The sequence below is a fragment of the Camelus ferus genome, chromosome 4 (assembly GCF_009834535.1).
Source record: "Camelus ferus isolate YT-003-E chromosome 4, BCGSAC_Cfer_1.0, whole genome shotgun sequence".
NCBI lineage: Eukaryota > Metazoa > Chordata > Mammalia > Artiodactyla > Camelidae > Camelus > Camelus ferus.
Window position 1 is genome coordinate 30,891,370 of NC_045699.1, and position 17,657 is coordinate 30,909,026.

Consider the following 17,657-nt stretch of genomic DNA (forward strand, 5'->3'; position numbering starts at 1 on the left):
TGCTGTTTATAATCTGGTTGGAGAGACAGTTACACTACAATATGATCATTGCTGCTCACTGAGGAAAAATAAGATGCTAAAGGAACTCCCGGTGAACACCAGTCCCAGAGTTGTGTAGAAGCCGGGGAGCCAGGGAGAAGGAAGAGTGGTGGTAATTTGGGAGACTGTCTGGGGGAAATGGAATTTATCCTGAGATCTGAAAGATGAAATGAAGAGGAGAAGAGGTGGGAAGAAAAAATTGTTTCAGGCAAAGGGCACTTCTTGTTCAAAGGTGCTGGAACTGGGGAACCTAGAGTAGTTCCATGTGGCTGGATTGTGTATAGCACTCTTTGGAAGATGGTAGAGGGGAGCTAAGTTCTAAGGAGCCTTCTGAGCCCTGGTAGAGGCTCTGCAGTTTATCCTGAAGGCACCGGGGACCTCTTGTAGGGAGTGGCCTCAACTCTAAGGAGCTGGAGAGATGAAGATATGTGAATAGATTTTTGAGATAGATTAGGAAGCAGAATCATTAGATTTAGTGATTGATTATATTTGGGAAAAGTTTGGTGCTGAAAGAAATGATAGGACAGTTACTATTAATGTATTTTAGGGAATAAAGGAAGAGTTCTCTTTCCTTCTTTTAGCCCCTTGGGAAGACCATCAAAGTGTAAGAGGGGGAGGAAGGGTGGAAAATAAAAATCGGGTAATATTTCATACTTATATAAAACATTACATAATGCCAATAGCTTTTAGTAATAAAGAACTTGTAGGTGATTTTAAGCATATTAATACTCCCAGCTAGGGGTGTTAACCATGGATTTATGAGATAGCCTAAGATAACCCACTTCAGAAGGAACTACTGATTTTAGAGCTAAGAAATTGCTTTAGAGTGAGTTGGAAGGACAGTCATGTACAGAGTGCACCACCGATTCCCATAAAAGAAGCTCCGAAGGAACAGTGTCTTTAGTTCAGTATGATTGACTTGTTTCAAATATTGTCGATTTTTAGAGAGAAATGATTTTTCTGTTAAGTTTGTGAATGTACAGAGTTGGCTAGAATCTTCAATCTGTTTTAATTTTCATCTTGGCCAAGCCTTTTTTCCAAGTGTGTACACATATATTTTATAACTAAAGTCAGTGTAAAAATGTCATTTGATTAATAGCATTATGTTTTATAGCAATTATTTCCAGAATTTATGTATGTGTGAATATACAGATTTTTTTTCAAGTCCACCCACACCCATGTTCACTACATTTGCCAAAAAATGGCAGTAGTGAGAATTCAATTCTTTAAAATACTGTACATTTAAAGTGGGGTATATTATTTCCATTATTAGCAGTGTTATTATACAGTATTATTTTCCCCTTTTAGATGTGTTGATCTCTTTGAGCCAACATTGGAATAGTTAGGAACTGCAAAAGGCTCTATTCTTTTATAAAAAGAAAAGAGCTAGAAAAAAAATAGAAAACCTTCTTGCGTGGGCAAGAGAATCCAAGAAGAAAGTTGTTATTGGAGCCTTTTCTGGTGTGAAGAAAATTAAGAATTCCTGTGTTTGCCTTCACTCCCTATGAAATCCAAAGGAAATACACCTGTTTGGGGGCAACACTACCTGCTTGTTTTCTCTTGTGGCTCTTGAAGCAATGCTGTCTTTTGAGCCAGTCTTTGCCCTCATCTCATCTGAAGGAAGACCATTTGGAAGCCCTAGTTGGCAAGCATATTCTGTTTATTAACCCAAAACATAAGGTAGGGTGAGTACTTTGATGTGTGTGGATAAAACCATACTAGTGAGTTTAGAGGGAAGAAGAGAAAACTTGTGTGTAAAGTTTAGGGTACGTAGGAAGAATAAACAGATGTCACCTTGCTAGTTTAAAAAGGGAATACTTGTTTGCTTGATGGGACTAAACACCTAGATTTCCCACCTGTATCCTCTCCTCAGTTTGAGATCCGTGGAAGAGGCACCGCTGCTCTTACGAGTCTGAATACAAGGGAACAGAATTGAAGTTCATGTCTCGACTCTGAGTTAGGCAGTAGGTACTGGTCATAAGGAAGGGATCACATTAGACATTGGGGGATAGATTTCCTTCTTTCATCAGAAAATGACACAGGTCATGAAACTAACAGTGAATGAATCTGTAGATACAGTCTCCAGATAAGTTTTTTAAATAGTCTGTTCCATTAAGAACATTGAAAATGTTGTTTATTGGAGCACTTTGAGAGTTTCGAGCCACTCAGTAGGAAGGGAGCTGAGCTCTTACCCAGCTGCTGAACAGACCAAATACTGTACAGGTATTTGGGGGTTTACAGGGCTATTTCACAGACTCTAAGGCTGACTTTCTGGGATGGCTCTCGGGTAAGATGGCTCACTGGAGCCATGCTGCTTTTGAGCAGCAAGTGCAGGGTTGGCTTGAGACCACCCAAAGTTTATGGCCATTGGTTTGGGAAAGTTCATCTTCCAGGAGGTACACTGATGTTGTTGTATATAGCCTCAAGAATTTTCCCAAAGCATGCAGTTATATATCTGTGAATAAGACTGCATTCTGAGCTACATATTATTTTGCAACCTACTTTTTATGCTTATGGTATTATGAACTTCTTTCCATGCTGACTTTTAGAGACCTGTATAGTATTCCATTATAGGAATATAGAATAGAACGACTTATTAGTTCCCCGGTTACAGCTTTCGGTTGCTTATTATTGGCTGTCATATGCAATATTTGAGTGAACATTTTTGTGTTTGTGTATAATATTATATATATACTTAATGAGCCCTCATTTGACAAGTTTTGTTTTTTAGGACAAATTTAAATTCTTGAAAGTAAATGAGTCTCTTGTATTATTTCCGTTTTCATCTGTAAAATATTTTGTGAAGACAAGGTGAGTGCAGGTCTCTTTTAACCTATGATAATGCTTTTCTATTTCATAAATGTTATAGCTTTGATGGCATCATAGTGATCACATACTAGGTACGGTACATATTTGCAATTCATGTGATATTTGTATCTATTTGTTCAAATCTAGAACTCTTTGTTAGTGCCCAAAGTCTCCAAAGACTACCTTATCTCTTAAAGTCTCTAGAATAGCCCTGATGCTGCTGCTGTCTGGTCAGCCAACCACGGTGCAGTGTCAGGTGCCATTATTGGAGGGAGACAGACCTGAACTTGAATCCTGGCTCTATCTCTTAGTAGTTCTGTGACCCTGGGCAAGTTACTTAATCTCTAAACCTTACTTTCCTCTGCTGTGAAATGGAAATATCTACGTCACAGTTAAAATTAGGGTTGAATGTATGCAAAGCATCTATCACATAGTAAATTTTCAACATATGGTAGCTATTCTTATTAATGTCTCTAAAAATGAAGATTATAGATTTATGACAAAATGCTCATTGTTCATCATTTTTCAGTTCTAAGTGCTATTATCATTAAATACTCCATCCAGTAGGTTCTAGTCATTCTCAGGACTGGATTGACCAATAGTAAGAAACATTTATAGCTTTGTTTCTAGGATTTGGTAAGAATCTTTCTGTATGCTGTATCATTTTGTTCTCAGACCCTTTCTCCAGGAAGAAAAAGTGTGGGATACTCAGAAATTTTTGTTTGTTCATTTTTTCTTTTCTTTCAGTTGTTATGTGAGCACTCCCATTTGTTAGTATATGTCATACGTCATCTAGGTGAGACCGATTTGCTTACTAATCGTGAAAGTGAGTGAGAGAAAATGCCTGGGTGGCATCAGCCATAGACTGGGCAAGCACCTGATTCTCTTTTCCCCAGAATTACCTCTGTGCCTGGTAACAGCTTCTCTTGATAACAAGAAACAAATAAGAGATTAAAAAAAAAAATCTTACATCATCTCAGCAGTTTGGCTTCAGTAATATGTTAATGGATTTTTTTATTTTTTAAGTAATGAGTCCATTAAGATTAAAACTGTTAAAGTACTTTAATTTGATATTTGTTCTCCAAGGAAACAGTTTTTCATGATCTATTCTGAATCAAAGGAAGAATTAGTTAAGAGAAAATCTTTGTTTGAAAAGTGAAAAATGTTACCCAGGCAACCTGTGTAGTTATCAGGTGTGCTGATTAAGCATCACCAACATTAATCTCTGTCATCAGTTATCAGAGGAAGATGACTGCCAGGCAGTCTACACTATTATTATCCCATCACTTTTCTACAGATCAATTTAGTACAAAAGATTAATTGTATACAGTCAGTGGGGTTACAACATCAAACCTAAATAAAAAAGCAGAGCTTTTAAAATATAGAAAATCACAGTTTCTTTTCACATCTCTTCAGTTATTGATTTGATAAAGCCTCGTGTTTTACAATGAATAAACTTTTCACAGAGGTGTATTTTAAGTAAAAAAAGACTGACTGTAGTTGATAGCTTAACCAGTTTCTTTCATTTGTTCTAGCTGAAGTGGGAAAAAAGCCATGTCAAAGTGTTTTACATTTGTAGATAAATTAATCAGCTCAGTATACTTTTGTGAGTTTCAAAAAAACTTAATCATATGATTTTTAAACCATATATATGTATATAATTTCTAATATGCCCTATTATTTTATATTACTGAGTTTGAATCATCAGAAGTACATACATTTCATCCTAATTTTATGTTCAGGAAAGCACATATCAGCTATTTTTTTCCAAAAAGCATGACTCATTATAGTTGTCTAATTTTTATAGATAGGAATTTTAATTGCTATGGGCATTATATATACCAACATTTTCTAACGTTTATTCAAGAATGCGGAAGCTTAACCAGTATTAGTAATACAAATTTTATGCTGCAAAACTTCAATTATGAGTTGAGATCTTTCTCCTGAAAGCATACGGATGTTGAACTCCTTGTTCTGCGTTTTAAAAATAGTAATATTAAATTATGACAAATTGTTTCTTTAAATAGCATACCTGTGCTCTTATGTTGAACCAGGTTTCTGAGTAAATAACTTATTCTTTAATGTCACATTTTAGGTGTAATTTATTTTTACTATAACTATTAAGTGACTATCATAATAATTTTGGTTAATTTGTTTCAGGTGAGAATTAGCATTAGCTTCTTTTATTTTTCTATACTAAGGAAGAAGAAAGGAAATTCCCTGTTGCACTTGAAAATTAAATTACAGGTTTTTATTTTCTGTACTGAATTAAAACCTGTTACATTCCTCAGGGTAAAAAAAAAAAAAAACAGTACAATTAGCGTAGTGGAACCAAACTTTGCAGACTTTGCTTTTTTTTGGAGAGCAAATTATTTCAGGATGAAAAATTCCAATAAATATCAGATGATACTACCTATTTTTAAGCTAGCCCAGTTATATAGTTCTGTTTGATAAGTAATTGATTAGGTCAGACTGTTAAACCATTTAATCTGGCGTGCACATTGTGTGTAATGAAAGGAATCCAACTGTGAATTTGAGTGTATTAAATAATCTTCAGGAAGTTTCACAAAGAAGATTTGACTGCCTTGAAACGTGCAATAATGCATGTTTATTCCAAACACATTTGCTTTGCCTAGGTTTTGCCCATCAGGTTGAAGAAATGCTAATCTTGTCACATTCAGCAGCTGGGTTTTTGCAATATTCTTTTCCTTCTCTTAGGGGTTAATTAGCCTTCTTTCAAAATGTGGCCTATTTAGCTGTAGATTCGCATGATTCAACCAGAGCTGGCTGTACAAAGCAGAACCGTTAACAGGCGGGTGTGTCCAACTGCTTAATTAGCCAGAATAAAAAGGTCCTTTGTCAAACAAGCATCTGTTGCTCTTGACACACCTGACAGCCGCATTAGGCAAGGATGACTAGACCGAAATCGTGCATGTCTCTCCTGCAAGAATATACAACTCATTTACATACGGGCTGCATCACAGACGAACTGCAGGGGTTTATTTAGCTTATCAAAATGGATTAATGTGACTGCATTGGTGGCTGATAAACAAATATCACTTGAAAGGAGGCTGTGAAGGAACTAAACTAACCAAATTACTCCCAAACATAAACAAAGCACCAGAAACCACTGCTAGATGAATGGGAACACCTCAAATGTACATACAAACCTTTATACTGGATCTAAAACAAAACCTGCATGTGACGCATGCTAAGATACTTCCCTCATGTGATGATTCTTGCTTTGAAGAAATGTTGGAAAGCTACCAGAATATTCTGAATGTGTCAGTGGGTTTAAATGATCTGTTTAGGAAAATTTGGCAGCAAGATTACACTTCTCAACATGCTTTAACATTGAAATTGATCTGCTGTTAAATCAGGTCTTCAGAATTAATCAGTTAAAATGCCTCTGGAAAAATGCTTACTAGTTGGGTTTTATTATGGCCTCAGTAGAAAGAGAATACTTCCTAATTTAACTGTCAGAAAGAGGGAGATGTCTGTCTCTTGTTATTGGAAATGTAGATCAAACAGAACAGATTGAGAATCTCAAACACTTTGATGTTCACACCAACAATCTCTAGCTTTTCATTTGGAATCCTTTCATCATGATGTTGCAAAGTAACATACTTAGTGGTGACATCACGGGCTTTAGAGTCAGGCAGACCAAGATATGAATTCAGGCTCGTAACCTTACCAGCTGTGTGGCTTTTACCAAGTTACATAATCCATTTGTGCCTCAGTTTCCTCATTTGTTAAGTGGAAACAATAACAATTCCATTATAGGGTTCTTTTGAGGATTAAGTGAGAAGATATATTTCAAGCACTTAACATATTGTGTGGTACCTGGAAAAGACTTGTTAACTGAGAGATCAATTATGGTTATGACTTTTTCTGGGGTATGACTTTTTGAGCCTGTCTCTGGAAAGGATGTGATTGAGACCCTCTCAAGGCATGAGGCCTTGGCAAAGAGAGCCTCTTCCTCAAAGTTGAGGAAGATAAGGAGATCAGAGGAGAATGAAGTTATGTCTATTAAGGGAAATTGGAGACAAAACTGGCGTGACCCTATAATCCAGGAGCCATGGAGGTTGGATGGTGAGCAGTAACTTAAGAGTAAACAGGAGATGTTCCAGGACAATTATTGTTTGTCCTGGCTTGGGCTTTATATGCTGGTTTTGATGGGGTACATACATAGAGCCAGAAGCCGGGTGGAAAGTTCTCTATGACTCTCTAAGTTGTATAAGCCATCGTTTTCTATCCATCTTATTTTCATCACTCTATTCTTTAAATGTTGCTCCTATTAAATAGATGGGATCTTTTTGCTTTTTCCTCATTCTAAAATTCACCAGTTTGCTTTTCTTTACTCCCTTTACTTCTGTCTAAGCAACGTCTATTATGAAACTTAGGACTTCCAACTTGGTCTAGTGGTTTAGTACGTGAGCGCTAGTGTTATATCCAGACATTTTTTTCCCTCTTCCATCTGTTTGACCTTGGTTAACTGACTTCACATCTTTGGACCTCAGCTGACTCATCTGTAAAACGAGGGAAATCATAGTTCCAATCGTCTAGTTACATATTTCTATTAGTAAACTAGTCAAAGTTTGAGGGTTTCTCTTATGCCTGAAATGCCTGTTAAGCTCAAACAAGTGAATGAGTATTGCCATTTAAATAATTTGCATATAAAACACATCATATGGACTCACTTTTAAAAGTTTTCAGGTTTTTCAAGAGAATCTGGAAATTTGGTTTTTAACACAAAATTTTCTAACTTTTAAATGTCGACAATTAAGAATTTTAATTTGTAGTTCCTCTGTGCCAAAGCCTACCTATGGAGTCTAATACAGTCCATAGGAAGCCAGTTTCCAAATCTATGCCTTTTATCTTCTGATAAGCTCTCTCAGGTGATTTATTGAGAATTGTTAGGAATTGCTTTTTAAAAGTACATTTAATTTTTTTAAAGACCATCATTCTTTATATTCTTGCATGTATTTGTTCTAAAATAGTAGATGTCAAGTTATGGGTCATATACCAAAAAAGAGTGTGTGCACTGGTGTGCAGTACACACCCCTGGACACACGAGAGAGCCTCGATAAAGCTGCCAGCCAGCACTGGGATAAACAGGAGAGAGTTTTAGTTTGAGTGACTTCATTGTAAGAAACTCATTCACCCCTTGATTGAACAAGAACAAGAAATTGGCAACTCTGTCTTCCTCATTTCTAAAATAAACTGACAAAGGCTACCAACTTTCTTGGATTTGGGAAGAGAAGCTAGCTAAGAAAACCTCACTGAAGATGATGCTTAACATTTGGTTCACCCCTCACTCCCTGTAGAAAGGCATTACCTCACCCTGGGAGCCCCTCTGCTGTAGCACAAATGGCATCGATAGTCTGTAAGTACGTAATGAGTCAAAGGATGCTGGCATTTGCCTTCTTTTCTGGGATAGTTTTTTTTTTTCCCCCTACGATGGAATAAAGAAGAAGAGGCACAGGTAGGGTTCGTAATATTTGTATCCCTTCTCCCAATTTTGAGAACCATTATTCCTCCAGGAACTTTAATTAGGCAAGAGTTTTATACAATGAATACTATCATTTTCAAATGTTTTCAGGCATATCTGAGGTCTTAGTACTAGTACAGAAGTGTGTGTATGTGTGTGTCTTTGGAGACAAGTGCTACTTTTTTCTTAATGTGCCGCCATCTGGGAAATTTCACATAAAAATCTCAACTTTCAGCTTCTTTTGGAAAATTGGAAGAACTGGCAACTACAGCTTAGCCTTCCCACAAATTCACAGTTTCCTTGAGCTGGACACTAGCTGACCCAAGGAAATAGGGTGGTTGCCACAGTCTCTTCTGTTCTTTAAGCCCCTGGCTACCTTCACTTTGTGTGAGATTCCTCATATGTAGATGGAGAGTGTAATCATACCGATCATATTGGGTTGTTACAAGGATTAATTTATGAATTAACGTGGAAAGCATTTAGAAGGTTTAGCATACATTAATACTCCACCAATGTTAGCTTTCCTGCTGTGTCTTTTGTATGTGGTAAGGTTTACTTTGCTGCTTTAGGGTTCTGACTAACAAGAGTAAGAAGGGTCAACCGCGTGAACTGGTGCCAATGTCAAGGTCTAGACAGAAAAGTGAGCGTAGATCCAGCAGGCCTGATCCCATCTCTGCTCCTGTCATCTTGAGCAAATCTCTTATCCTCTCTTGTCTTCAGTTTCCTCCTTTGTGAAATAAGAAGTGTAGATGAGGTATCTTCAGAGATCCGTTTCCAAAATTGAATGAGATGATTGAAAAGGTTTGGGGGAAAAAATTGGAAGAGGTCGTGCTGTGACAAAAGACCCTGAGGGGAGTTAATTCTCTATGTGAAAGAACTGAATATTCTTTCTTAGGGAAAATTAATGTTCACCATACTGTTCACAGATTTAAACCATAATGCAGTTAATTTTCTTAAGCTACCAATTAAATATTGCTTCTCCTCCCCACTCCCACCCGCAGGAAATAAAATTTGAATTCTGATCCCTGTTCAGCAGCAAAGAAATATTTATGCAATTGACTGTATAAGTAGCATAAGGGAATACCAAGGCCAGGAGGTCTAAGAAACCATACTCGTTAGAGAACGTGCTGTAAAATTTAACCCCGTGTTAGTAGGTCAGGCAGATGAGGACTACAGAATGTGCCGTGTGGAGTGCGAATGAGAGAAGGGAAAATTTCATGGCTTTCTTTACCAGTCTTATTTTTATAACAGTGGTTCCTCCTCATCTTCCAGAATATTAAACATTGTTGATGCTTGTCTCTCTTTGTGTAAGACTATAATTGAACTTTGATGTTAGTACCATATCATACCACAGGCAAGAAAATTAACGAGTGTGGTCGTTTGGCTAAGTTTAGAGTATATCATTTCATTTTTGGATATACTCACTCAAACTAAAACACCCCCCTATTTATCCCAATGTTGGCTGTTTTTGTTCTAGTTTTTAAAAATCAGTAAATACTAAGTTTGAAAGTTGGAAAGGAACTTACAAACAATTTATTCTAAATTATACATCTCCAGTGACATCCGATAGTCTATAAAAGTGTCTAGGTAGTGTAGTTTATGACATATTTGCATCCCATTAGGATTTGTGTTCTGAGAATTGAGTATCTTGAATAATTCTGGACCATAGTGTATAATATGATTGAAACAATTTTTAACAGATGAAACCTAAAGAAGGTAGATTTCAATGAAGTTCAACCTTTATAACCTCGAGATAAGAGGTACTAATGGGGATTTTAAAATATATGGTTTAGTAATTTTCAGTATTTTATCTTCAAAATGGTCAAAATGATTATAAACATGCATGGACTGTCATTAGAGGACGTTGGAGGGGGTAAGTGGTATTTGGGAGGTGGAAGTTCATCTTAGTACAGTACATTAAGAACACATATAATCCAGCTGGTCATACAAGGAGAGCCCTTTAAACTTTCTCTCTATTCTGATGTATTCCAGAGACCATCATGCAGACATCAGAGACCGGGTCGGACACGGGCTCGACGGTGACTTTACAGACGTCTGTGGCCAGCCAAGCAGCAGTGCCTACGCAGGTGGTGCAGCAGGTCCCAGTACAGCAGCAGGTAAGGGCAGCCGCCCTCGGGGAGGGAGCTCTGCCGCCGTCGTGCTGCCTCCCAGCACGGCTGCGCCCAGCGTGCCTCGGATAATCCTTTCTGCCACGATGGGTGTTGAAGCAGGCCTCGCTCCGTTCTTCAGTTAACTCAGCAAACGTTTCTTGATCATTTTCTGCACATGCCAGGTTCTGTGCTCGGCTGTAGGGGGTGCAGAGATGAGCACTCAAACTGCAATCCCTCTTCTGAAAGAGCCTCTTAGCCCCTAAAGAGAGCATCCGTTTCTAGCTTGACCACGCTAACTAGGTTTTCTCTTCCTCTCTCTCTCTCCCCTCTGTCCTTTATCACCTCCCCCTAGTTCTCTCCTGTTGAAATGGCAGCAATCATATTTTCATATAATGGGCTCACAGTAGTACTTAATAAGGGAGAGGAGGCATGTACTTGATGGGCAGGGATTTTGCCTTTGTGACATTTCAGAATGTGTGTGGGCGTTCTGGTGACTGATAAATACTGTTTAATGAAATTTAAATTATCTTAAAGGTCTGGAGATCTGACTCATCCCATTTGAAAAACTGAGAATGAATTCATCATCACGTTTACTACAGGGCTTATTCATACTTGGGACACTTGGCTTGTTTAAAAAGATACTGACAAAACAGTTCCATTCGTGCCAGCTAATAGTTCTCCTCTGATTGTGAACACATTGGCCTGTCATTGCTTCTAATGAGTGGCAAAAAAATAAGTGATAAAGAGCGTGTCTTAAAGCAGTATCTTGAGACTTGAGATCTGCCTGTAATTTTTTAGTATCAAAGAGAACCGTTAGCTAATGTTGCTTTTGCAATTATAAATGCTACTGGGGAAAGGGATAACTTTTTCCTCAATTATATAGACAGAGGGACTCAAGGTTATACTCTTCAGGAGACAGAAGTGGGATGGGCAGGGAGAGTGCCAGCATCACAGGGAAGGGTCTTTGACTCTCAGGCTAAGTAACGACATCTGAAGTAATTATTTCTTTTGTAATGAGAAAAAAAATCTTAGCACACTCTTCTTTCTGCTCTCTACAACACACTGGTATTATTGATGTCATCACCAATGTCAAGACTCTGCACATTATTCAGAAAATGTGCAGATGAATCCTAAAGAAGTTAGATTTCAATGAAGTTCAACCTTTGTAACCTCAAGATAAGAGGTACTAATGGGGATTTTAAAATGTGTGAGTTAGTAATTCTCAGTGTTTTGTTTTCAGAATGGTCAAAATGATTATAAACATGCATGGACTGTCATGAGAGGATGTTGGGTGGGGTAAGAGGCATTTGGGGAGGTGAAAGTTCGTCTCGGTACAGATGGGCATTATGGTGACTGATGAATACTGCGTGTGCTGCTCTCGGGGAGGCACATCATCCAAACAACAAGGGGAGGACAGTGGGACAGTGTTATACACAATTTTTAAAACATAACAGTCTATCCGCGTTAAACAAATGTTGAACAGTTACACTCACCCTGGTTTGGTTTTTGTCTCACTTGTGGAGGAAGAAAGGCTTTGAGAGTGCCTGTCTCTAACAGCAGTTTTCCTGTCTCCAGAAAGTGCCCCCTTGAGAGCTTGGAATGTGTGTGATACGCATGTCTGGCCCTCTCTCCTCGACTCTGCATTGCTTCTTTCTCCCTCCCTCCTTTCCTCTCCCTTTCCCCCTTCCTTCCTGCCTTCTGTCCTCTTTTTTCTCTTCCTTTTAAAAAGCAATGTTCTTTTTGTTGTATTTGCATATCACCAGATGTCTGTTACTGGTCTTATTTAGTGTATGTAATAATGTAAAGAGTCAAATAGCTCTGCTGCTATGTTATTTTTTAAAAAAGCGGCGGTCTTCATCCTCCCTCTCCTCCTCAGAGGCAACTGCCTTTGGTTCTCTGTACCTTTTACTTTGATATTTACCTCTATGTCTTCAAAAACAGTGTTTTACTTTTTAAATATGTTTTAGTTTTATGTATTTTACACTCCTTTCAGTCCTTACCATACACACACACACACACACACACACACACACACACACACACACACCCCTTTTCCATCCCTTATGCTCCTGATATATTAGGTTGAACTCTATGCAGTTTTTGACCTACAAAAACAACAGTTTCATATGTTTCAACCTATTAGTTATGTACTCATTTTGGTAGGTCATTATCCAGTGCTTATGTTGCCGTGATATATATCAATACTCTGCAAATCTATGTAGCAAGCTGTGATCACATTTCATTTCTGTAAATCCCATTTACTTTCTCTAGACTGAACAACTGTATGTTTTCTTAAAGAAGTCTCCCAGAGCACTTGGACCTGCTCCAGTCTGATGGATGCCCTCTGCTCAGCTCCCATCCCGGGAGCTCCCTTTTCCATCATCCTGGGATCTCCCTCCTCTCTTATGTTGGCTTTCCTGTTTCCTAGGTCAGCATCTTTACAACTCTTTCTTGATTTGCTCGAGCACAGCTTGTAATAACTTCCTAAGAAATGGTAAATTTTTGAGCTCTTGTGTGTCTGAGAAGGAATTTATTCTGCCTTCACAATTGTTTGGTAGTTGGATGGGTACAGAGTTTTGGGTTGGATATCATGTTCTTCAGAGTTTTGAAGAAATTGCTCCATTGTTTTTTGGTTTGCAGAATTGCTGTGGAATAGCCAAACACTGTTCTGATTTCTAATCCTTTGTATGCAAGCTATGTGATTTTTTTTTTTTTTTTGTCTTTGGAAGTTTACAGAATGTTTTAAATCCAGTTTCTTGAAATTTCATGATGATATGCCTTGATGTGGGCCTATTTTTATACATTGTGCTGGAACCTTGATGGATCTATTCAATATGAACATTCATGTTCTCCAGTTCTGGGAACTTTTCTTCAGTTTTTTTCGTTTATGGTTAACTCCCCTCTTTGTGCTCTTTTTTCACTTTTTGGACTCTTTCGCTCTTTTGTTTCATCTTCTAGCCCATCTATTACTTTTCATTTCTGGTATCATAGTTTTAATTTTGAAGAGCTCTTTAAAATTCCTTGTATGTTCCTTTTTATAATATCATGTTTTCTGATTTTAATATTCTTTTCTCTCTCTGAAGATGTTAATTTTTTAAGTTGTTGAAATTTTCTTCTCCTAATATGTTCTGTTTCCTTCAGGCTATTTTGTCCTTTTTTTTTTTTTTTTTTTAGGTCTTTCATATTAGAAACTTTTCTCAGATTCTGGTAATCTCTGGGCATTTATTCATATTTTAAATGTGGGAAAAAGGCTGATTTGAATGCATGAGTGGGTTTTGTTGACTTCAATATGTGGTCGTATAATTGGGCTTTTTGACTGAGGACCTTCTCATGTTCAATATTTTTGTTTTTTCTCTTGGGCTAGTCATATTTTTAAAGAAGACTTCTCCAGCTTCCTCCTGGTGGGTGAATGCTTAGCTGTCTGAGGAGCTAAGTAGGGAAGAGAGCTGAGTATTTCTTGCACGAATTCACCAAATCCTTCTCCTTTTCAATATGGAGTTACCCGCACTGGGTGTTCCTCAGTATAGAGGTTAAACCGAAGAATAAACCTTCCGACTTTCACCACAGTTAGGGAAGGCCAGTCATCTCATTGCACAGAGTTGGTAGAGGAGATCTAATTGCTTTGTAAATAGATTTGCTTTTTGTACTAAATATATATAAAACCAAAAAAACTGAGTTCCTACCAGAAGTGGAAAATCAGTTTCACCAGATGTAAGTAGAAGATGACACATATACACACACACTTTGTTCATGTCCTTATAAAAATTAATCTCATGTAAACATGGACTGCATTTTGGAAAACTTCGTGCTGTGCCATATGGCTTGTTCCCAACAGGCATATTTTTCTGTTCCTCAAGTTAGCTCTTTCCTCTAGGACATTCAAGGTGAGTGATGACTTGGTCCCCTTACACCAAGCAAGGAAGTTGAGAACTTTCATTGTCTTTTTGTCAACAGAGTGTTTTATTTCACATACTGGGTTAGTGTGATATATGCCTGGCAATGCCATTATGTTGTCCTTCCAGGCTTATTTGGAAGGATTTTTTCTCCTCTGTCCTTTTTCTTTTTTTCTTTCTTCCTTTCCACTAGAACAGTGACATGTTTGAAGATCCCCAGTGTGTCCTAACAGTGTTCCTGTGGATATAAATTGTCTATAACTGACAAGATTAGTGCTAAGGTAATTTCTTATTGCTCTAACATGCCTGTAATCTTTGTATTGTTAATACAATGATGTCATCTTGAATTTTCAAACTGTAGTAGGGTGCCTTTAAAAGTTTCTGGCTCTTGTCCCTGACCCATAATGGATATTAAAATCATGGCATTGATGTCAGAGATAGTTACTTCTCTTCAAATAACATGCTGGAGAGGGTGTAGAGAAAATGGAACCCTCCTACACTGCTGGTGGGAATGTAAATTGGTGTAGCCACTATAGAAAGCAGTATGGAGATTCCTTAAAAAACTAAAAATAGACTTGCCCTGTGAATCAGCAATTCCATTCCTGGGCATATATCCAGAGAAAATTTTAATTCAAAAAGATACATGTGCCCCAGTGTTCATAGCAGCACTATTTACAATACCCAAGACATGGAAGCAACCTAAATATCCATCAATAGATGAATAGATAAAGAAGTTGTGGTTTATTTATATACAATGGAATACTACTCAGCCATAAAAAAGAATGGAATAATGCCATTTGCAGCAACATGGGTAGACCTAAAGAGTATCATACTAAGCGAAATAAGTCAGATAGAGAAAGACAAATGACAAATGGCATAATAATACTTTTACGTGGAATCTAAAAGAATGATACAGATGAACTTATTTACAAAGCAGAAACAGACTCATAGACATGGAAGACAAACTTATGGTTACCTGGGGGAAAAGGGTGGGGAGGGATAAATTGGGAGTTTGAGGTTAGGAGATACAAATTACTATATATACATATATAGTAAACTACATGAATCTACTGTATAGCACAGGGAATTCTATTCAATATTCTGTAATAAACCATAACGGAAAACAATATGAAAAAGAATATGTGTGTGTGTGTGTGTGTGTGTGTGTGTGTGTGTGTGTGTGTGTATCTCTCTCTCTCTTTCTCTCTCTCAATCACTTTGCTGTATACCAGAAACTAACACAACATTGTAAACCAGTTATACTGGTTTCCTTTAGGAAATGGATTTTAGGAATTGAAGTTAGATATGAATGCTCCTGGCTTCCTCACTTTAGGCCAGAGCTTCAACCATGGGTTATTTCTGTCCTCACTTCTGCTTGCCCATGTGTAGCAAATCATCACAGCCAGAAGGAAGCCATGATAATTTGCAATACACCCATGAGAAACTTATTTTGGTGGAAGCAATCAACAGTGATTAAGAGGGGGAAATGATTGCCTATAGAATGGTAAATCCGTAACACAGTATTCTATTAGATCGAAATCTGGTCAGTAGCATTTTGAAGAGGACCCTGTGCTAGTTTGAAGAGCCAGGCCTGAGGTGGTGCACTGTATCATTCTTGTCTTTGTCTTTCCTCTGTTCAGGGTCAAGAGGTCTGCTTCTTGCTCATCCTAGCTTCAATGGATGTGAATAGAATTCTTTTCATTTTAGACCATTATCTGATGTAATCAACAGAAACAAAGACACTTTTCTCTGGTTTGCTCTTGTTTGGGAGTTGATTCTCACTGGCATATTTCCCTAAGAAAACAGTGTTTATATAATTAAGACTGTGGCAGACATCCTAAAAGACAGGGTTACATTCTTAAATTAATTCTAGTTGAATGTCTTTTGTAAAAAATTTTTACAAAGATAATTATTTTAGCTCTTGAAGAGCATATTTATTTTTAGTGCCATAACTGCTAATTTTTAGTATCCAGTATAAGAAGTAAGGTGTTTTGAAGGAACATGCTGATTTACAATTGAAATAAATTTTACTGTGCCAGTCGAATATGAAGGCCCTTTAATTGACCATCTGTACTGAATATTTGTAAAAATAAGAGCTACTGTTTAGGTAGTTGGGTAGTAATATTGTTTGATTCTCTGTTAAGTGATTTTTAAAATATTTTCTCATCTGGAGTTAGATAATTGTGATCAGTTCTGAATACTGTATTTTAAGAGGAATGTACCAGGGACTGGGTTAAACGCTGAGGTTTCAAAGGTAATTCAACCTGGTACCTGATCGGAGTAAGCCAACTTTTGAGGGAGATAGAACTGTTACAGAATTGGATATAAAGTACCTCAAGAGTATAAATGCTGCAGACAGTGTGGAGAAAAGGGAACTCTCCTACACTGCTGGTAGGAATGTAGTTTGGTGCAGCCATTATGGAAAACAGTATGGAGATTCCTCAAAACACTAGAAATAGACTTACCATTTGATCCAGCAATCCCACTTCTGGGCATATACCTGGAGGGAACTCTAATTCAAAAAGATACATACATGCACCCCAATGTTCATAGCAGCACTATATACAATAGCCAAGACTAGGAAGCTACCTAAATATCTATCAACAGATGACTGCATAAAGAAGCTGTGATGTATTTATACAATGGAATAGTAATCAGCCATAAAAAAGAATAAAATAATGCCATTTGAACAACATAGATGGACCTGGAGATCATCATTCTAAATGAAGTAATCCAGAAAGAGAAAGAACAGTACCATATGATATCACTCATACGTGGACTCTTTAAAAAAAGAAAGAAGGAAAAAAGGACACTGTGAACTCATCTACAAACAGAAACAGACTCACAGACATAGTAAACATCTTATGGTTACCAGGGAAAGGGAGTGGGAAGGGATAAATTTGGGAGTTTGAGATTTACAAATCTTAGCCACTATATATAAAAAATATTTTTTTTGAAGTTTCTGCACAGGGAACTATGTTCAATATCTTGTAATAACCTTTAATGAAAAAAATATGAAAAGGAATATATGTCTATATATGCATGACTGGGACATAGGGCTGCACACCAGAAACTGGCACATTGTAACTGATGGTGCTTCAATTAAAAAAATTTTTTTTTAATGAAAAGAGTAAAGACAGAAATAGTTCTAGGGATTGAGGGTCAGTAATGTCTTCACCAAGGATGAGCACACTTTGAGCTGTGTGCTGAAGTTCACAAGATAAACAGTCTGGAAGAGGGCATTTCTGGTAGAGAAAGGCACAAGAGAGCTCAAGTGAAATCAGGAAGTGGTACACGGAGCTGAGGGGGTTAGGA

At 37.4% G+C, this 17,657-nt stretch overlaps 1 protein-coding gene across 3 annotated transcripts in view; it reads left to right on the top strand.

Moving 5' to 3' along the window:
- Positions 1–17,657, top strand: part of RFX3 (regulatory factor X3) — a 277,856-nt gene that overhangs the window by 116,694 nt on the left and 143,505 nt on the right. For all 3 annotated transcript variants that reach the window (XM_032477755.1, XM_032477754.1, XM_032477756.1), the window contains one exon: positions 10,331–10,455. In XM_032477755.1, coding sequence (XP_032333646.1) covers positions 10,339–10,455 — 117 coding nt within the window. In that variant the 5' untranslated portion in view covers positions 10,331–10,338. The remainder of the gene's footprint in view (positions 1–10,330; positions 10,456–17,657) is intronic.